The 23,836-nt window shown below is 34.3% G+C and overlaps 1 protein-coding gene across 1 annotated transcript; it reads left to right on the top strand.

Annotated features, from left to right (window-relative positions):
• Positions 1-1,905: 1,905 nt before the first annotated feature.
• On the top strand, positions 1,906-23,558 carry LOC142986220 (gamma-soluble NSF attachment protein-like). Its single transcript, XM_076134574.1, has 8 exons — positions 1,906-2,066; positions 5,939-6,006; positions 8,033-8,187; positions 10,436-10,591; positions 11,784-11,854; positions 12,321-12,468; positions 13,219-13,473; positions 14,421-23,558. Exons 1-8 carry the CDS (start codon positions 2,014-2,016, stop codon positions 14,502-14,504), a joined length of 990 nt encoding a protein of 329 aa, XP_075990689.1. The 5' UTR covers positions 1,906-2,013; the 3' UTR covers positions 14,505-23,558.
• Positions 23,559-23,836: the final 278 nt, after the last annotated feature.

Below are 23,836 nucleotides of genomic sequence, written 5' to 3'. Positions count from 1 at the left end.
GGGTTCGAATCCCACCTGTGACAAATATTTGTGCGATGAGCACGAGTATTTGTTATGGTTGTTTTATCTATATTTGTATGTATTTTGAAGTGTATAAGCATGTTTATCAGTTATCTGTTTACCATAGTTTCTTACAAGTTCTGCTTAGTTTGGAATCAGCTGACCGTGTGTGAGTGGTCCCAAAATATTGATACTTTATTAATAAAAGAAGAAGAACAAGTTAATTGTAAATATTGGCCCAGCTACCTCCGAAGCGATGTTTACCTGCTTACCTGCTGCTTGCTAAACTTAATGTAAGTAGATAGTATTGATAATTTAATGTTCTGTTAATTACTCCGAGCGTTACACTAACAATTACAACACTTACTTATTTTCACAGTTTATTAGTTCAATATGTGATAGATAAATTAAAACTTGTACGGTGGAAATCGGTCCGATAGTTTCAAAGATACAACACATTTTATAAATGCAGTCGTAAATCGTTATAACTTATAACGTCCAGCCGTCTCGCGCCCCGTACTTTAAAGTAGCGTAGTAATGGGTTAAAAACACTTAATATAAAAATTATTTTACCGATATTTACCAATTAAGTATCACTCTAACGTTTCACCGATAGGTATTTTAGTGCAAGCAGTAAGTTAAAGTCAGTACAGTCTGAGTTGAATAAAATGACAATACCAATGAAATAAAATAAAAAAACACCATAGAAATTAGTATCTATGGGGTTGACGTACGAGTATGTATCCAGCTGTTTATATTCTATCTATTGCTTAGTTTCGTGGCCTAGATGTGCGGTATTGTAGTGGAAGTACCCTACATAGTTTTATTAATGTAACTAGCTGACCCGCGCAACTTCGCTTGCGTCACATAAGAGAGAATGGGTGAATTTTCCCCCGTTTTTGTAACATTTTTTACTGTTACTCTGCTCCTATTGGTCGTAGCGTGATAATATATAGCCTATAGCCTTCCTCGATAAATGGGCTATCTAACACTGAAAGAATTTTTAAATCGGACCAGTAGTTCCTGAGATTAGCGCGTTCAAACAAACAAGGAAACAAACAAACAAACAAACTCTGCCGCTTTATAATATTAGTATAGATTACATTTGTGACGAGGTAGAAGTTAACGGACGCGTTAGGTCTTTTCGAAATTAAATTTCATTTTAATTCATTTAATATTTGAAGTTCGGCAGGGATTGCCGAAATTAAACATTTTATCAAAAAAATCTGCTGTTTTTTTTTTAGTTTTAATGAGAAAGTAGGAAAAAACTAAACATCCCTTAATTTTTTATGTGAAACTTAATTTAATACTACCTACCCTAAGATAGCGTAATAGTCGATTTCTCTCGCCTTGTTATGGAAAATAGTTTATTTATTGTTACTCATAAGGCGAAATGTGAAAAGCCCCCGATTCATATTTCCCTTCAAATCCGTTCCCAAGTCCATAGCAGTGCAGAAAAATGTATAGTGTTCTACAATCTAAAAACCAGTACCGCCATCTGTTATCAAACTTAGTGAAAGGGTTTCCTTCGGTGTGACCAAGTATGTATGTGATTCCGTATGGTACTATAACACACACAATTTAAATAATGATTGATTAAACTTAAGAAACACACGTGCATTAAGTGAGCTACGTATTTTTGCTGATAATTGTACGTAGCAGAAGTAATTATGTGAAAGTTACCGAAATCTCTTAAATATCACAAGTTATAACGAGGAAAATTTTATTTTAATGCATCATAAAACAATTCCTATTAATATTCTTTGGATATTAATAAAACAATACATTTGAAAGGCAATGCAAACATTTGATAGTTTATAGAAGTAATTCGAATACAAGTTTGGCAACAATTCTACTAACGTCAAGTTAAGTGAGAAACGTCAATTTACAAGTAGTATACAAAATGGTAGCTTGAGCTATCCTAGCATCTTTCTATTGATTTTTCACACACAGTCAAACTCTACACACATTTAATATAATAAATATTTAATATTTGATAAGTATTAGTTCACCATGTCGGTAAAAGTGTTCGAAGCGCGGGAACATTGCAAGGCGGCGGAGAAATTGTAAGTTGAAAAATACACTTGTTCTTTACATTTTTTTGAAGTATATTTTAGATAAAAGTTATTTAATGGAAATTTATGTCTTACTTTGTATGTTAACGTGCAGGATAAATAGGTTATTTATGTTTAGAAAGTTACGTTTGAAAGGCAGAAGTTAGAGGTTGGAATAAGATCAATAAATCCCATTTCACTGCATTTACTTTTTTTTGCATGTGTGTTAAGTGTTGCTTCAATATTCCTGTTTAGTTTTTTATTTCATGTTGCCGCGAAATTATTTAGCTGCCAGTGAAATTACGCGAGTTTTACGCAGCTATTTAGCCTATAAAGTTTTAAGAGAGAGAATAAAGTTTAATCTTTGAGAAGTTCTTCGTAAATTCGTTTTTCTAAACAACGTTTTTAATATCATTTTATTAAATACATAATATGTTTAATTTTGATTCTACATTATGCTTTTCTTGTGGCCTGAGTCCTTGTATGTTTGCTAATGCGAAAATTATCACCATCCTAGTGTTCTAGACTACATTATAATTTTTTTTCTGGAGTAAACGATATTATACATATAACTGAACGAAAAATAATTTGACTGTTTCAACTTTCTCATGTTTCAACAGTTTAGCAGACCAAGTCTAATATCATTGTCTTTGATCAAGACTAACTAAGTTAATTAGTACATCTATAGTACTGGGTAACATAATGATGACTAATGATTACATGTTTTGTTTGCCTCAGGTTCAATTCCTGTGTTGATAATAATTAGCTATGAAAGCTGAGCGGCTCTGTAATTTAAACATCAGTTTTAAATTTTGAGAAACATTTATGTTGTTTGTAAAAAAAAATTTGAATCATCTTTGCTACATACCATTAATTTTATAATTACCCACCCAGTAAACTATGCCAAACTACAAGTCATATGCTAATATATTAATGTCAAATACATATCAGAAGTCAAAAGTAACTCTTATTTCAAGTTTAAGTTATCCCTGTTTTGCTTTAGTCAAAATCAATATTTCAATCTTATTTTAAGTACCTATGCCTTGCCAAAAAGCTTTATGCAAGCCTCTGCAACATTATTTTAAGATTAAAATAAGCTATCACTACAATAATGCAACCAGTTCATTCGTATTTCTTCTTGGTAAATAACCAACCACTCTCCAAAGGTTAGAAAACTGTAAAACTTATAACCCTCTTATTCATAAACACTATAAACCTATATTAGTTAAAAAAACTACTACAATATGTTTTCTCTTTTTCATTTTGCTAAGGAGTGAAAGAAACAAAACTCTTTATAAGCCTTTCATAACTTCATATATTTTTATGAATAAGAGAGTAAGACTTTCTTTATTTAATACCCTGTTTTCAGCTATCATTGAATTTACTGAATGTATCTTCTGCATAATAAGTCACTGTGTATTAGATTCCTTATCTGTGCTTCTTAATTGTATGTATTCCCCTTTAATTTTACTTGTCGTATTATATACTTGCCTGCTTGCCACCCGAATATAAACTTATGTGCTCATTGCTTATGTCAACTTTTATGATCTAAGTTAGGGGATTGCCACATAATTCTATCAATTGTCATGTGATGCCATGGATAAAAGACCAATTGGCCGATTTGTGAAGTAAATTATAGAAAAATTATAGACCCATTGTTGATTAATAACCCATGATACTTTGACAATCGAACGATTTTTTTAGTAACACCTTACCAAATACACTATATGTATTTTAAGTTAGTAAAACTACCAATAATCACTATCGCAATCCACAGTGAAGTATTAGAAATCGATAGATTAAACAAACATTTGTTTCATTTGGGAAACGAACGTGTGATTCCCGCAAGTAGCGGTAGCGGCGAAGTTTTCCTTCTAATCATTACGCCAATAAAGTCATTACAACCGCAACTTTTATATCCTAGATTAACACTTAAGAAACATTTTATCCTTATAATCTATTGCGCAAACGTAGAAGCAAAACTTAGTATTTAATATAAATAATGTAGATATTTTTCAAGTAAGCTGTGCTCTCGGTTTAAGTTTTCAATAATGCATGAGCTGAGCGTAACGTGATTTGTATTGCCCATGTCTTTGACAAATCACTCCTACGATGTGCTACTGCCAAGTTATATGTGCATTTGTGCCAGTTTGCTCTCGTACCATGCTTTTTATTCTAAGTTTCGCACTTGTCTTATGTGATTGTTTTTTTTTGTTTTATCTCCACGAATACGGGGGGCCTAAAATATATTTCAACGAAACGGCACAAAATTTCGGTTGAATTCTTATCACGATTTTAAGCATTTCCAAGCTTTGTTAAATTTGAATCTTCTATACCAACTACAACTAATTCGCGAAAGTACGGAACCAAAATTCGATTTACACATGAATAAATCGAATTTTGTACACTGAGCATCAAAATTGTAACGAACGTTAGGATTCACAAAATGTAGTAGGCCTACAGACCTCTTAGGGTGTTACCACACTAATCAACCGTTATAAACTCATTTGTATAGTAATACTATCGATCAATGTAAATTAAAAATTCATTCATATATTCACACACACAAATTGCTTTTTATACTGCGGATATAATTTCGAAATGTGTCGTTTCTGTCCGCTTTCTTTTTAATTTCACACGTCTTTAAACATAATCCTCATAAACATAATCTTTTAGAACATAATCCTTACCAGTTATTTTTAACCGTATTTTCCTTTTACCAAATAACGCTTAATTACTCCTACTAGATATAAACAAAACCTTTCCTAAAATAAATCAGACATCGTAATTATACATCTCCTAAACATAAAAATGTATTGCGTGGGGTAAAACACGAATATTGTAGGCAGCACTTGAGATTGAGCGTCTCGGCAAGACAAAATATTTTATCTAACAATATAATTTTGAATATAAGCCACTCGAATTGACTTACCGACGGTTTCTGAGGAACATTTAGCGGTAGTTTATCTATTCAATACTTAGCGTTTTTTTATGAGTTTAATCGCTATTGAATAGATAAACTACCGCTAAATGTACCTCAAAAACCGGGGGTTAGAGACGGAATATATATTTTTTTTAAAAGGCATCTCCCGCACTTCGAATTTATCTTGTGTGGTGGGGACTTTTTCAAACATACAAACAACGGACACAAAGTACAACCAGACCCGAAACAATTACTTGTGCGATCCACAAATTAATTCCGTGTGGAAATCGAACCCACGAACCCCCGATGCAATGGTCGCGGTGTTGCGACAAAATGCGACTTATATTTAGACTAAGACAAGGCTTCGACGCCGTGAATTATTGAAATAGTAGTTAAGTAACGGATAGGGTACCGGTGTTTTCTGTGAACGGGTTAAAACGCGGTCTTTTCTTAGAAATTCGGGGCCCAGATTGTGTACCGGAGTAGTGGACACGCGGGTCAATATAAAGGGTTTGATAGTTCGATATGAATTAATAATTTCAATTTTAAGTGATTAAGGATATTCGAATCATAACTGTTCACTAATAAAACGTATTGGCCACTGGAAAGGTCTTTCTTATATTACTTATAAACAATTATAATAAAACACGTAACGACACGTCTACACTCTGCAGAGAATAACAAAAGTGGTGATTTGTCCGAGCATCGAATCTTGAAAAGTTTAAGGCTATGAAATCGTGAATGGATCTACTTTTCCGATTAACCACCCAAACAATCTTGTATACGCTTGTTTACTGATTCCTATTTACATAAGCATTCATGAATAAATAACGCATACTTTCTAGAAGGAGTACTTAGTAACAAGAATCGAGATATTTTCCGAATTCTGATTATATCGAGTAGTAACCATTGTCTTAAAGTTCGTGAACATGTTGTAAACTGTATTTGTTTCTTCCGCCAGCCTCAAGACCTCGCTGCTGCGGTGGAAGCCAGACTTCGACTCGGCTGCCGACGAGTACAGCCAAGCCGGTAAGCAACTTTACTTTGTACTTATAATACATTTTTCTTACAGATTCCTTGCCATTAATTAATAGACGTGCACAATTAAGTTAACTACCCGGGACTACAAGATTATCTGTAATCGGAATAATTTCGCAAGTACATGATATCAAAATCTCTATCTAAAGAAAATTCATGTTACGCTCTTAAACAGTACCTAACAGGAAACAATAACCTACGACTTTGTCGACAGGTTGGTTTTAATTCGGTATCTTTCACGATATATTATATTTGATTCGCTGAGAAACATTTATTCAGCCTCTGCTTTTTCTTCTTGTCGTATGGTCAGTAGTCAACCAAGTGTCAAAGTTGTTCAAGCCGCCTGGAATAACGAGAACAGGACTACAATATAATATTTGATATCTCCCCTTAGTTGGTAAGCATGGAAATTTTTCCTAAAGTAAGCTCACTAAGATCGACAAAGGTCATCGAACGACAAAGACACCCTCGAAGTTTATCACCCCTTGAAAATTCCCATAATTTGAAATATTCAAAATTGGTGACATCCCACGCACTTGACACTCGACTGATTCCATGGCGTCATGTACTGTCGCGTCTGCTCTGAGGTTAAAACACATAATACATATGATAACTAACACCCACATATAATGGGTGTCCTCTCAAGTTCATATAACTAGACCACCTTTGTTCTTGAACTTAGATACAGTGTAGTCTAGCCTTTGTGACTAGAATTATCTCATTGTTTGTTAAGTAAAGTATCTGATATCTTTTGTCTGAGAAGATAGCTTTTGAGTCATCGATTATGTGTCATGATGCACGGTCAAGATAATGTCATGCTATTTTTCAAACGAACTTACACCTTTTGTTTGCTGTTCTGCAATATCCCATGTTAAATGACGTTAAGTTAGTTAGTTCCTAGTTACACGGATTTGCAATACCCTCCGCAAAATGTATCTTTATTTCTAGGAATTCTTTATTTCTTTATTTCTACTTTGGAAGAGGAGTACTCCTCGTTTTCGTTTTTCCAATAGGTTCTATATCTGAAAGAAAATCGTATGACAAAAAAAATATTTTAAACAAGTCCAAGAATCAATCTGACATCACCTTTCCCCATGCAAAGTTACGAAACTACTTGGATGTTATTCACTAAAACTACACCAGAAATAAATCGCGTCAAAGATTCTTCGTAATATCTGTTATTTTATTCCATCTAATAGCTGTAAAACAGCTCCCCCGAGGTCTCAAGGGAGACAAAAGAAATAATACGTGTTACGAATCGATATAAAACTTTTGGGTCCACCTTCAAACTGTTTAAAGAGGGCCTCCTTTGTTTGTTTCTATTGAAAATATTGTTACCATACGACCCGAGCTTACACACTTGTTGAGTTCATACTTATAGGCTTATACTCAAGTTTGATGTAAAACAATTTTGCCTCGGACCTTTACCTGACGACCGAAATATTCCTACAGTTATATTTAGCGCAGTTCTCCTTATCCAATAATGATATTCGCCGTCTCCCCAGTGAATAATGTTCGTAATCAGAAGTAATTTGGTAAAACACTCCTTTTGTTGCTATGAAGTATCGTTATTGCTTATTTACCTGTCTCGCGGCCTTGGCAATAGACTCTTGGGAGCCACGAGATTCTTACCCTTAGCTAATTCCCAGAACGGATTTTTTGGGAAGGTAATCATTTGATCAAATACAATATGATGTTAATTTTAATCAGGCAACGATAGCAGAAGTTCCTTAGATACATTGTTCTGCTGAATGTAACGCTAACTACGTATACCTATAGGAAATTAGATAGATTCAAAATCAGAAACAGTGACTCCCTTTATCATGTCGGTGTATTTGAAGTATCAGACTTCATTATCACTCCTCTCGCGACAACAAGTACTGCAATGTGTTCGAAACTTCATTGAAGATAAGAAATAAATTGAACTCACAAATTTTTAATTTCAAAGTCTTACAAAGGATTCCCAAATAAGATCCATCAATTACATTTAGTATAAAATGTGAGTATGTTATTTCAGCTCAATGCTACCGCATCGCCCGCGACCTGGTGAACTCCAAGGACTGTCACCTGAAGGCGTCGGAGTACTACAAGAAGAATCGCTCATTCTTCCACGCGGCGAAGGCTCTAGAGAACGCTCTTATCGTCTGCAAGGAGACCGCCTCCCCGGATGAGGTGAGTACATGGTGGTTCAACTCTAAACCATCTAAGATCATACGCGCGCTCAATAATAAACTGACCGATTATGGTTTAGGTCCAAAATGAGTTCAGCAAACTAAGGAACTCGTTTCAACGCTATTTATCTTTCTAACTCGGTTTTTTTTCGATATCTCGTTCCTAGACCGAGTTACTACTATATTGGTCTCTTTCACTTCACAATTATTACTATGATTTCGAAAACGTTTTTAACAGTTTCCTACAAATCTAGTTTTTATAGTTAGGCCAGTCTCTTATTAAGCGTGCGATAAGTTTACGTGATACTGGGGTGAAGATTCCCTCGCAAGTAGTTTCACACATGAGTGAGTGACGGGAAAGATTAGCACAGGTATACTTTAATTCAAGAGGAGGTCTCTATGTAAGATTTATTGTAAAAGTTGTACGAGATAGCGAAATTAACATTTTTGATTTTCTTGATTAACCAATTCGTACTTACATCGTGTTCATTAGTGAGGCACTTATGACTTTTTACTTTAGCAGAGTGATTTCCACCCTTGTTGTTATTAGATAGCCTTCATAATGACTAGTCTGATGGCGTTGATTTGCCTTTACAACTGTTGTCTTCACACAGATCATTTTTTTTGCCGTTCCGAAGCTTCGCTGCATTTGTGTAAAATTATATTTTTTCATTTTTGGAAGACTTGTTACAAATAGTAGAACCATACAGGCAAATTGCAATAAACATATGCAACTACAAATGTCATTTGCAGTCTTGTGTACCAAACTATACGTGTCCTCATGGCTTAGCCTTTCTTCCAAACTATGTTGGAGTCGGCTTCCAGTCTCACCGGATGCAGCTGAATACCAGTGTTTTCGATGGAGCGACTGCCTATCTGACCTCCACAACCCAGTTACCTGGGTTATAACACGATACCCTTCGGTGAGACTGGTTGTCAGACTTTCAAGCTTCTGACTACTGTTAACGTCTGTCAAAGGTCTTCGAAATTGACAGCCGGGACCCACAATTTAACGTGCCTTCCGAAACACGGAGAAACTCGATATGTATAAGATGGTCACCCATCCACAGAACAACCTCGGCAAGCGTAGCTTAACCTCAGAGATCGATCCGCGCGGCTGTTGTTAACTAAGCCACGAGCTCCTAACTACCAAACTATACGTGTATAGAAACGAAATTTTAGACGTAGAACTAAAAACATCCACCTGTAGGTAACTAACTGAAGTCCCCAACAAACTGTTGTTATTCGACGCCATTGTTGCGTGTCCCGGCTCTCGTTGTTATTACGTTTCACCGGCTCACAATAATTGCCAATTATCCACGCGGACTTTGATAAACAACATTTCTATATGAATATTTCTATATATGTTAACATAAATACACGTATTGTGTTACAAAGGGTGTGTATTTTTAACGGGGGTGTAAGTTAATGATGGGGAAGAGATATAATAAATCAGACGATGTCTGTACTGTCGGGTAAATTCCATAAGCTCCAATTTGTTTTATTTTTGACATTTGGTTTGATATTTTGTTTGGAATCTTTTACGCGTGTATCGATAAATAGATGTACTAGCCTCGTGAATATAATTTTTCCACGAGGATCAAAGTATTTGACAATCCTGTTGATTTAAGGTATATAATTTTCGAATAAATGATAGAGTTATATTCTCGTTACATTCAAAATGCAGTGAACGCCTCGTATTAGGCAGTATAAATCATATTGATCACATTTAAAAAGACCACACAGGACATTAAAACAATGAACAAGTAACCGTAATTCAATCAGAAATTAATCGAGAATTCGAACCTCAGACCTCCATTATTTTAAGTTGTAATGTGTATATTACAAATAAATTACCACACTGACGCGCTTTAATGAGAATAACATTATATAAAACTATTTTAACCCAACGATTTTGTCCGCGTAAAAGATTTCTCTGGGCTTACAAAGTGTCCTCTGTGTCAATTTAAGTTAACCTATAAATGTACACATCAAAATTCGTTCAGTAATTATGGTGAAATTGAGTAACAAAAATAACTGAAACATACATTTATAACATTAGTAAGCAGTAAAAGTACCATTCAAAGTTTCGCATTTGTAATATTGTCTTTCAGTGAGCTCGTGAGGTACCCAAATATCGAGCTTTGTAGAGAAAAGATTTTATTACAAGTTCATACATACTATATTGCGAAAAGACTTTTTCCCCTACCTAATATTAGTAACTACTAAAATAACATTCTCAATTGCAGATATACACACTAGCTACTGACGCGTCGAGCCTGTACCAGCAGCACGGCTCCGGGGACAGTGGCGCCGCCATCTTGGACAAGGCCGGCAAGATCTTGGAGGAGAACTCTCCTGAACTCGCCGTCAAGCTGTTCCAGCAAGCCGCTGATGTATCCGCTGTAAGAAACTTGGAATATTCTAGAATAGTTGTTGTAGCCATGTTTTTCGGCCACTGTAGTAACGTAGTGACTATAGTAGTTGTACACTAAAATTGTTTTTGTAGTCATGTTTATAGGGCACTATAGTAGCGTAGTAATTCAAGTGGTTGTACCAATACGCCAGGATATTAGCCATAGTGCAGTGGTTAAAGTAGATATTCAAATGCGCCAGAAGATTGTGGGTTTGGTTTCCACGTGAAAGTAATATTTGTGCTCAAGGGTGGTACTTTGTGTTTAATATCGTTATTGTAAAAATCATAACTATAAAAAAATTGCTTGCATAGAACAAGTTGTCTCAGGAAAAGAAATATTATGCCCTAGTGTATTTTTCAACCTTTCCTATTCGCAAATATACAGAAATCTCCCTAACACTTTATTAAAATTATATAGAACAGTGATATCTAGATTATCTAGCTAAACATCTTAGCTGTTATTTCCTATAGTAAACTTGCAAAACCTTTAAACAACATAATATACCGCGCAACCTTGCCAAATAACCCTTATGACCCGTAACACATTCTACTCATAAACACACGGTTGCAAAATACACAACAAAGGAGAAATATTTGCAAAGAATTTTCATAAGAAAAGAGCTGCGTTTTGCTTTTGTATAGCCCTATCAGTCGCTATTGTGAGACAATCTTTGACTACAGATCATAGGTCTTCACTTCCAGTTTAAACGAAATGCCTACTAGAATCTATTTCTGAGTGTATTCAGAGACATAGATTGGCTAGATCACAAAAACTCTTTAAATATTGATTCACATACAAATACACCCACGGTATTCCTACAAATACAAACGAAATTGATCAGGGAAAATTTAAAACTCTATTGAATCCTAATTTATTTACCATTACTTATATTTTTTTAATAAATGACAATTCCCACAGTAAAAACCATCTTGGGTCGCCAAGACTAACAGATAAAACGACAGACCTGAAGTACAACAAGCGCAAAAACAAACTATTTAGGAATCGCATAGATATTATTTGCGTAGGAAATGACAATCCTCCTCGTAAATAATGGCCAAAAAAAGCCCATTGAACTACGGTAAAGTTATCTGTCACAGCCGCATGTGATTTGTACAATCTTTTATGTTTTCCTATAAAGTGGTAAGACTCTGAATTAACATTTGATTATGTTTTCCTTTAGACGGAGAGCAGTCAGCATCAAGGATCGGAGTACATTAGCAAGGCGTCCCGTATCCTCGTCAAACTTCAATGGTAAATACTTTTTAAACTTCTTTCAATACGCCCCTGTTTGAATACACTGAACTCAAGTTAGCGCCAATGGATATGTAACTATTACACGAGTCCAAAACCCGAACCATATAAATATTATTACTGAACATATTGGAATAAAAAAAATACTGTCTTTATGGCAAACAGAGTGGGAATTGTGCTAATTTCGGACTAGAGCCCTTGCCGCAGTTAAAGATTCTATTGACATAAAATATTATCGTAAAATATAGCTATCTAACGATGTGCTAATCAAATGAATGGATTTAATTAAAACTAACGAATGGATTTATGAAAGTGAGACCAGATCTCAAAAGAAAACTCTAGCACTATCCTAAATTACCGGCTGGAAAAATTGGTATTTGAAAGGCTTGCAGTTTTCACGCCTGCATCGCCTTACACTTAATCGTCTAGTTAATTGAATTATAACTAACCACCCTTCGTCGTCTAGGTACGACCAAGCCGTGGACAGTCTCCGGCGTGAGATCGGCTTCCACCAGGAGGCAGGCAACACCGGCGCAGTGGGCAGGCTGACGGTGGCCATCGTGCTCGTACAACTGGCGAGGGGTGACGCCGTCGCCGCTGAGAAGGCTTACAAGGTAGACATATTCTTTAAGTGCTGAGGCTTCACATGCAATCGGCATGCTTATGATGACAGACAATCACAGAGCCAATTGCGGTAAACATCTCGATTGCGTTTACATAAATAAATAAATATCATTGGACAACACACACGGTCATCTGATTCCAAACTAAGCAGAGCTTGTACTATGGTAACCAAATAACTGTCAAACATACTTATATACTTCTAAATACATACTTATATAGATACAGTAACATCCAGGCCCAGAACAAATACTTGTGATCATCACACAAAGATTTGTCCCAGGTGGGATTCAAATTCAAACCCACTACACGCGGCGCTCTGGTTATTGCGGCGAGGTGACCACTTAAACCACTGCGCCAAACGTGCAGTTAAAAAAAATGTAATGAATTTGCACTTGGCATTCTAAGAAGAATTCACATGTCAGAAAATAAGTCTAATGTCGTCGTTATAGTCAACTTACAAAAGGAACTTCTTAAAATATAGCAGATACTTTGAAATACCTAGACATTTCTGAAGAGCAGGGTGTTTTTAATTCATTCTATTACTAGGATTCTCCCTGCGGCTTTACCCGCGTGGAAATTCACCTGCAATACTCGCCTAACCTCTCTTTTTACACGTCTTTCAGCTTCTTGTTCGCAGTAGTTTCCACTGTTCGTTATTTGGCAGTCACTCAATAATAGAAGAGTTTTTAAATCATACTTAACTTAGAACTCAAAACTTAAACCCAACTTAAACATTCCAGGAATGGGGAAGTAACTGCGAGATGGCTGAGATCCAGACCCTGGAGCAGCTACTGCAGGCTTACGACGAGGAGGACCGGGAGTCAGCTAAGAGGGCACTGGCCAGCCCGTTCATAAGGAACATGGATGTGGAGTACGCGAGGCTCGCGGCCACCGTGCCTTTGCCGGAGGGTATGGAGCCGGCGCCGAGGGCCACTGTGAGGGAAAACGCGGCCCCGTCGTATGTCAGTGCTAATGCACAGAGCACTACTACAGCAGTACGTATACACATTTTATTGTTGACTTTATTGCAGTGGTTATGGTCGCGACGTGAGGTCTTGGGTTCATTTCTCACGCGGAGCAATGATTTGTGCGATCTACAAATAGTTGCTTCGGGTCTGGTTGTACTTTGTGTCCGTTGTTTGTATGTTCGTGAAACCTCGCGACACAAAAGCAATTCTTAGTGCGGGAGTTGTACTTCTAAATATTTTGAAAACGTACTGGATTAGTCATTACTGTTCTTTCTTTAGTATCTTTTTAAAGGTAACAGAACAGAATTTCACGACATCCTCAAAATTTACAAGTCAGTTACTGAATTTTGTATTACTGATATGTTTTAATAGGTATTCTGACTATTGTATTAATAGTTTTCAATTCCATTAGTTAATGTACAATTAACTAATGGAATTAAAAACTAAAAAATAATCAATACACAGTAAGGATGGGAAGCGGGCTGCACGTCGTAGTACTCCTCCAAGTAGCTGTCTATCCACACATAATTTGAATTATAAATAACCGATGAAGATTCAATATAAAATAACTGATATAATTTATAAACTTGAGTAATACACAATGCTTACAATATTCCGGGTTTCTCCTATTAATTAACAAGTTAAATACTTGTTGCAACATATTCTAACCCCCGGTTCCTGAGCTATATGTTGCGGTAGTTTATCTATTCAAAAGCGTTTAAGCTCATAAAAAATACAATTTGAATAGTTAAACTACGGCTAAATGTGCCTCAGAAACCGGGCATAAGTATTGTTACGTCATTTATGATAACTATAGTTGCTTTCTAAGTTCAGTCATTTAAAATTCCACGTTTGCAGTTATTATTTATTGTCTCTTCATCGGAATGTAAATCTCCGAACAGATACGAAAAATTTGAATGCTAATTACATTAAACGATGACGGCTCTTTAAGTATTTATTTTATCTAATTCCAGGATGTGATGAAGGAAGACGACGAGTCTCCATATGAGCCGGTGACGTACACCAAGAAATCCGACGACGAGGACGGACTGTGCTAAGTGATATCACGTTACATCACACGTCACGATAAATCATTTTACGTCACGACACGTCATATTGCGTCACGACACGTCATCTTACGTCACGTAACGTTTTATTATATTGAGTCTAATGGGTGATAGCGCGGTTATATGCAACGTTAGTGCATTTGATGAATTAAAACAATATATGTCATATATAGAATTTTGCAGAGAATTGATAATAATTCTTTGTTGTTTTTGGATTGTGTCATAATGTATTGTTTCTCAAGAGTACTCTGTTTGTCCTTTAAAAATAATAGTTAGAATATGGTTTGGGTCAGGTCATTTTACAATCATAGCGATTGCCCTTATTTGTAGTTGACTGATCAATTAGTGAAACTTTTGATATAGATGTCAGACAATGTTTGAGAGTACTGTTTCAAGTTGCCATAATTAAAAGTAAGCAGCAACTCTAGCTGTGGTCACTAAGACAGTACAGAAAGAATTATAGGATGAAAATACCTATGAAATACCCGCGCTATCACTCACAATGTATTTATGTTAAGCTTAGCGGCTAATAGCCTCATAATATGTTATCGTTTAAATATGTTTATCGTTTTAGAAGTTAACTAAATTACGCCAAAACACGATCACGCCAATTTACGCGTAGTTACATATTTTAATCAAACATTGAGAGAATTTAAGCATATAGTTTACAAAATTTATGCAAAAATTTAAATTAAAATTTAACTAAGTAGTGAGATATTCGATTTTCATAAGACTTAGGTGAAGCAATCAGTAAAAATTTTGAAGCGGATTTACGCGTGGTTATTAACAATATTTACGCGATTTTAAAAGTTTTTACGCATAACAGTTGCGCGTTACGGTGTTTTTACGCGGACGCTAGCGATTGTGTTGTAGTTGATTGTTTAAGACGGGCGAGTTTCTGTTGCTCCAAATTCGTATATTATTAGATATTATTGGGATACTGCCAATTGATATTGTGCACTTCTAGGGCTCATCACTGGTTAGACTTACACGCAATGAAACGAAATACAAAGCTTTAATTACTAAGGAAATAATGTAATCACGTAAAAACTGAACCTACAATTTCAAAAAGGTAACATAACTCATATTTTATAATATGAGTTATGACTTTTTGGAATTGGATATTCAAATAATTATTCAGTTTATCGTGTAGGGCCTTAAAACCGGCGGTGTGGCCGCTAAAAGTGCCAAAGTCGAACAGTGAGATTACAAGTAAAATTGTTATAAAACGTGATTATTAAATTGTAATGAAAAATTCGCTGTTCTATCTGTCAGTGTTTACCTACATTCCTGCTTCGTACGTGGTCAATTGTTTCAACTTTAACGATATATTAAATACATATATTTTCATCGTAATAGTAGTTCAATAGAAACTATTAAATACCTATTACTGTAGTATGGTTGACTATGTTTCGGCTGTCTTGTGGATAGTTGGGCTTTCGGTGACTCATGAAACGACAACAGTGCGAAAATAAACTTGAAAACATTAACTAAATAATTAAATCCATACATGATTTATTATTCAAGTTACACGGTACATCAAACCAAGTCATATGTTTGTAAATGTAATACAACAGTAAGATAAATCACAGAACTTTAGTAAAACATTTAACTGTAAGAATTTTCCATCTTAGCAAAAGTTGTTTTATAAAATTAACTAGTCCATAGTTAATTTTATAAAACAACTATTGACCGACCGAAAGTCAAACTCAGAAAAATTTAAAATTTAGAGGATTTCTAATAAAGTTCAGTGAGAAATTATTTCACTATTGACTATTTCACGAAGACAGCCGAAGCACACTAAGCCTAGGGGACTTAATACATCTTTAAAATGACATCGCGGAAAATTCAAACACATCGTTTCTTTATTGGCGCGTCTTCGAATTCTCTCCTAACCTTAAACCTTCAATACTTTTCTTCTGAATTGATGACGTAAAATATCACTATGACCATTAATATAATATTTGTCACAAAATAGTTTGTGTTACCTATTTGTTTTTACTTGACACAAATTATGTTTTCTTTTCACTTATAAATCATATGACAATTTTTATGATACAAAAATTATACAAAATATTTAGACATACCACTTTATAGTGAATTGGTTATTGATACCGCAGTCTTACAGTTTTTTACGTTCACACGGTCATAGTGAACAAGCTCCCCGGTTTAAAACCAATAGTTTAATATAATATTGTGTACTAACTAGTCTTATTACTGACCGATATTAGACTATCCCTCAAACTTGACACGACAGGGTGGAACTGTTTACAAATACTATAATTTGCAGTAGAAATTGTTATACTAATTTTACCGTGCTTTATACTAACTATATTATAGTATTTTTGCTTCAAATTCTAGGCACTTGAAACGCCTGCCTTGCGTGTATTTATTAAAAAATATTGATGATTTATATTAAAGTATTAATTTAATTGGCTATTTGCGACAGTGAATAATATTTTTTTTTTGTTTGAATAACATGACGTGTAAATTCCATTTTTTATTCCTGCTTTATAAGTTAATTAAAATCAGTGCTGTGCGTATTACATATTATTATATAATACCAATATGCTTCTGTCATGTCAAGATTTTAGTATTGGTTTTTACAAAATATCAACATTTCCACCCTGTGTATAAAATTGTGTTCGTCCTTACGTAGAACTAAGCATTTAAATGATGTATTTTCTTATATAAAACAAGAATAATCTCATGTAAGATGTATAAACTATACTATGATTACATATTGTTGGCTGCAAGGCTATTTAGCGTAAAACGTTCTGGTTTCTAGTCGAACTACTTGGAAACATACATCTTGACTGACGCTTACAGCTAATATGTCTGACTTCACAACTGCAGGGGCCGAAACAGGTCAGTAAAGTCAGTAAAAGTCAGTATTTTTGGACCTGGTCAGTAAAAGTCAGTATTTTAGAAAATCGGTCAGTATTGTCAGTATTTTTCCAAACTCACACACGTTTTTTTTGGTTTTCCTTTGCTGTTGGCCAATCTTACATTCTCGATTTGCCCAGTAATCATATCAGAGGGCTGCTTTGGATGCTCGATATTATGTTGATGATCTGCGTAATATATATGTTACTGTAAAAGCCCGAACAGTGGCAAATCCTAAGATTTTCCGGTAAAACCTAAGATTTACCAACTCTCAATGGTAAAAGTTCGAACAATACTTTTATTTCGAACTTTTACGTCTATTCACTTGATGATGTCGAGATGTCGCCGGAGCCCCGCTTCGCGGGGCTCCTCCTTCTGGGTGGTATAAAAAAAAATAACCACGAAGGCTAAGGTGGGAGCTTCGCTTCGCTTGCTCCCACCTTAGCCTTCTAACCTAACCTACCCTTGTCGGTTTGCCCAAACTTCCTTATTTTTTAACACGTTATGATATGACTTTATCAACTTTTACCGTATGATTATGTAAATCCTAAGATCTATCAAGTGAATAGTGGTAAAAGCTCGAAAAAAAATAATTGTTCGGACTTTTACCATTGAGAGTTGGTAAATCTTAGGTTTTACCGGAAAATCTTAGGATTTACCACAGTTCGGGCTTTTAGAGTAACATATACAAAACTCCTTCTTCATAACTATGTAACGGTATAATTATATACTGTAACATAGTTATAAAGAAGGAGTTTTGGGCAAAGCGACATGGGTAGGTTAGGTTAGAAGGCTGAGGTGGGAGCTTCGCTTCGCTCGCTCCCACCTTAGCCTTTGTCGTTTTTTTTTTTTTAAACCACCCAGCAGGAATGCAATGCAATGTAGGAAAGCACCCCGCGAAGCGGGGCTCCGGCGACATCTCGTCATCATCAATTGAATAGAGGTAAAAGTTCGAAATAAAAGAATTGTTCGGACTTTTACCATTGAGAGTTGGCAAATCTTAGGTTATACTGGAAAATCTTAGGATTTACCACAGTTCGGGCTTTTACAGTAACATATACATGTATTGAAGCATCACATGACTTCAATAGAACAGCAAATTAAAATTTACTATTTTTTTTTAAATCAATATTTTTGAAGTGAAAATTCTTTAGCGCCGTTGCGCACTTTTGCGAAACTTCGTAAGACCTGATTGAAAACTCGTAAGACCTGATTGAAAACTCGTAAGACCTGATTGAAAATTCGTAAGACCTGATTGAAAACTTTATTAACAAAGCTTTTTAACACACTAAAAAGGCGATGCTAGTTGACTACGGGGATGGTGGAGACCAATAACCGAAAATAAGCTTTTTAACAGTCTTAAAAAAAGGATTTTGACTTCTCAATTCGACTGTATTTTTTGTTATTTCACACCATTCACCTGAAAAACGGTTTAGAAATGGTCTGTATTTGGTCAGTATTTTTGAATTTTTGGTCAGTAAAATCAGTATTTTCGACCTCGGAACTTGTTTCGGCCCCTGCAACTGAAAATTGACAAACAATCTTCTATATTTGGACTTCTTTTAATATGCGATCCATATTTCATACTTACATGTAAACTTTACATAAATATCTGTAGTATTCTTTCCCTGCCTAAACCTAAAACTAAACTAACTCGGGAAGCTATTACAAATTTCTGCAATTTGACAAACTCACATTTGTGTTTCAACATAACCATGTTGAAACACAGCTTAGCAGTAGAAATGCGATTTTAACACATTTTTTATACATTTTATTTACTGCTGCGTTATTGGCGGAATGAGAATTAAGCCAGGCTCGCCACAAAGCTAAACAAAATAAAACAAAAACACACATTACATTTTTTACGTACGTTACATTTTTTAATTAAACAGTGAATTTTAAACTTATGTTTTTATTACTTGACCTAAAATTTATTACTTTGTCTCCCGGGGCTGTTGTCTACAAGATGTATGTATCCAAGTGTATGTAAATCTAACACATAATACGGTATATATCTCACAGCTAAGCGACGCACTTCCCATCGTGTACTCTTACTTTAGTTAGGCCTAATAGCTTTTCTTTGTGCTATATGCGAATATGACTGCTTTTAGACGATCGTTTTTATTATAATTACTTGCATTTTGGAACTAGTAAATTAAATAGAAAGAACGAAAGATTTGAGAGAGTGAGTCCTCTCTTAATTAGGTAAAATTGAAGTAAAATGCATTGATTAACTCAATGACAGTAAAAAAAATTCGAATGTACTATCCCTAGATTTAAAAACATTAAAGTTTTTAATACACACTTTATCAAGCGGTTTGAAAAGACATAAAATAAGAAATAAGATTCACCCTTGCATTACAAGATGGCAATATTTAAGAAAGCCAAGAACTTTGCGGTTTACGAAGTATTAAATACTTTTCCTCTAAATGTATCCTTTTCTTGTTCCTGTCCCACGTTAAGTGGGGTCTTCACAACCTGTTTTGCTTCAAAAACATGTAACAAAGCGATTATTCCGAAGTTTCTACAACTTGCTTTACATCAACCCTTCTTCAACTATTCCTTTCAATATACGATTGTCTAAAAGCATTCAACGCCCTTATAAATTAGTATAATCGAAAGTAAATATATAACGTACTGTTATATCAAATCAATGTAGTGAGATCTAGTTATTAAGTGTTAGAGCGCATTACTAGCTAATAATAGATACATTCATGCTCAAACGTCAGCCAGTTTGTAGCCTTTTGTATGAATTACATTGAGTTTCTTATTATTTGGGAAAAGAAAAAGAAAATGGACATTTGGGAAAGGACTACTGTGTGATTCTCTTGAAGTAACATTAATTATCTTTTGACAAACTATTAGTTTTATTATTCTGCAACCTTTTTGGTGCTGACATGACAACACTCAAGACTTGCAATTTTATTATACTTATTGTCTAATAAATTTGCACGTGATAACGTCACTTTGTATCAATACTGACAAAATATTTTATAAATATTGCACAATGTAAAACTGAAACAGTCATTAAGGGCCTGTTTCACAGTTTATAAATAAACGTCAGACAATCTTTATGCTCAATAAAGTGACAGTAAACGTATTAATTCCTGTAATTATTATCACAATAATGGAAAAATTGCTACAAACTTAATGTTACTTCAGTAGAATGGTCACACATTTTTGATATTGACTCATCTTAATCTGTAAGCGTAGCTGAGATTCTCAAATTAGGAGTCTCTATAATTACCTAAATAATACAAGCATTTTTGCACTTGTTTGCAAATAAACATCTACGCATAAGCTACGCTAAATTGTATAGAAAATATATGACATGAAAATGAGTACCATCTGGTACAAGGCAACTTGTATGTGCTAAGTGCGAATATTGGAAATGTAACGTATTATTGTTTGTAATGTCCATAGCTAGCGTATAAATTGAATTCAATAAAAATAATAAGTTAAAAAATTAAACTGTCTTACTATCACGGTTCATGAGGTACACTGAACTGCCTGCTGACAGTTAAGTCTCAGCAAAAGGGGCTTGTTTTTTTTGGGTATGAAGCTCTAAAGATATTGATGCAAGAGTAATGATTTAAAATAAATACAATAATAAATGAGTGATTTGGTCTAGAATAGTAAAGATTGGACTTTTGTTTCAACATGGTTGCTTAGCAGAAAAAATATGACAAAATATTTTTTGGTATATTTTATTTAATACTTTGTTATTGGGGGAATTAGGCGTAAAGCCTGGATCGCCACTAAGCTGAATAAAAAAGAATATAGTAAAGATTTTAACGTTCACTCAAACACTTTTTTTCTTCATTTTATACGCTAGCTATGGACAAATTTATTAGTATTTACTTTGTTATAAAGATTTAAATTTAAGAGTTTATAATTTGTTTATTTTGTTTATCAGCTTAAAGTACTTATTATATATGTGATGGTAAGTGATATTGTTGAATTTAATGTAAATGCACTGTCGATTGATTGCTTTCTTTTGTATTTAGAGACGATGAGCTCGCTATTGAACCTTTTAAAAGTTAAATGTTGCTTCAATATAATATTAAGTCCCGGTCATCACTTCTGAATAAGTTAGCTTATCCGTTTGTCACTTTTTGACGTTATTTTATCCTTCGTCTAAGTTAATCGACACTTATCCATGACCTGTAAAACTCAAAGTAAGTGTAACTACCAAGGAAATGTGAACAATATGATGGGAAAAGAAGGGAGGAACTTTTGGGTTAAATACAATCCTAGATTTTTTTTATATTTGTAGTGTATTTGTTTTTATTCCAGTTTTATATACTTTGTATTAGTTACTCCATCAGTAGTCAGATTTTTTTACAACTCATTACTGACCGTCTTTCTGGGCTAGGGTCTCCCCAATTAAGAGACGGGTGGGGCCTTGAGTAGTCAAATACAGCAAAAAATATTTTTTCTGAATAAGCATGTTCCATTGCCTACCTAAAATAGGCGCAATACTTTTTAGCACTCATGAGCTTATAGTGTAGATAGTAATCATTTACCGTCCAAGAGGCGATTCATCTTATCAACGAAATTACATAAGCATCGAAAGATATTTTATTCCTAATATTTAAAACATTTATTCCCGGTTTCACCACTTTGGTATCTTAGTTAAACTATTTACTAACCGCCGGTTTCGGAGTACATTTAGCGGTAGTTTGTCTATTCAATAGCGTTTTTAAATATGAGTTTAAACGCTATTGAATAGGTAACCTACTGCTAAATGTACCTCGGTACCTTAGTAAAGTGATAACTAATGTATGAAAATCTGAAAGAATTCCTTCTGATAAGTTATCTGAATGACATACAGAAGTGGTGATGCCGGGCCATTAACTTGTCTTTTAGCAGCTAACTTTAGTCCAACAATTTAATAGAGAGCGTTTTAAACAAGATTTGCGGCTGGTGGATAAAATTCAGAATTTAGAACATCAGTGACCCGTAGACTAATGCAACTGACGCTGGGCAGTTTGATAGAACTACTTTTTTATTCATTATGATTTAGATAATGCATGTTAAGGCTCGCTACTGAATTGTGGGACTATATTATTCCCGCTACGTCCTAGCTTACTTGTTAATCGACAGTGTATAGGCTAGTTTTGCATATTATAGTCCACTACGTAATACGAAATCGTGTGAAATAATGCGCAACATCTATTATTATATGGTTATGAGAAACAGACATTTAGTACCTACTTAAGTTTTGGTATTAAATGAAGTATGTTAGAGGGTATCAAAAATGTTTTAATTTTGCAAAAATATGTTTGTAAATTGATAGAAAAATAATTTAAATATGTATTTATAGTTCCTAATCTATGGATATTCATACTATAGGATGGGCACATAAACCATAGTATGCACAAACTATTGTGTTAATACATATTATATAAAATCATGGCTTTTCCCCATTGGGGATGGCAAAGTGGGGATGGTAGTGCCGATAACAAAGGTGTATTCATTTTTACATACCAAAAATCAAGATATTTTTATCCCATGAGGTTAATAGAGTCAAAAAACCTACATTAATTGATTAGAAAACTACATGACAAGAAAATTAACATAGCTTTGAAGACTACAATGTTTGTTTCTCATAATCTACAGATAAGGTTTATTTATAGATATAAATGTATATTAATCAACATTGCAATAAATACTGTGTCTATAATATATTAACATAATCACCTAGATATACAGTTATAAATAATAGTAGTGAAATGCACTCATTTTTACCTAAGATAATCTGAACAAAAGTTTTTAAGCATCGGTTAAATATGCCACTTTGATTTTAGTTAATTTTCAGTCCTGGATAAGTAGAAGATTGTTTATTCGATGGAATTGTGACAGTAATACACATGCTGTTACTTTATCTATCAGTTAAATTATCTGAAACTTTTTCATTAGTTGTGAAACTTGTTTGTAATGTTTAAAATTATTAATAATTTTATGAATTCTAGATTTTTTATGTTTTGTTTACTTCAAATGCTGTATAGAATAAGTAATATTTGTGGTTTCAATTAATTATGTATAATAACAACAGTCAATGTTTAATTTCGTTATTTCGTAGTGGACATTTTGAGAGAAAGTCATTAAAAGTTTCATAAAAGATTGTTGGGATGAAATAAATGTAATTTAATCAATCGTATTATAGTTTTATTTCATGTCCTTTTTACTTAGAAAATTTAAGTTTTACAGAAAAGAAGATATGTCAGTGATTAAATAAATATTACTTTATTTAAATGAGGGGTCACAATATAGGGTCTAAAGACTCTAGTGTTTAAGTAGATTTTGGAGTTTGATGCTTATGAATAATCATTGTGGTAGTCGCATCCCCTCAAGCACTTTAGAGGAGAACTTCAGGTATGCAACATCATCACTATTATTCTTCCTTTTTATAGAAAGTGATAAATGGCTAAAAT

Source organism: Anticarsia gemmatalis, chromosome Z (assembly GCF_050436995.1).
Source record: "Anticarsia gemmatalis isolate Benzon Research Colony breed Stoneville strain chromosome Z, ilAntGemm2 primary, whole genome shotgun sequence".
Lineage (NCBI taxonomy): Eukaryota > Metazoa > Arthropoda > Insecta > Lepidoptera > Erebidae > Anticarsia > Anticarsia gemmatalis.
The sequence above is the reverse complement of the archived record's forward strand: the minus strand, read 5'-3'. Positions and strand labels throughout refer to the sequence as shown.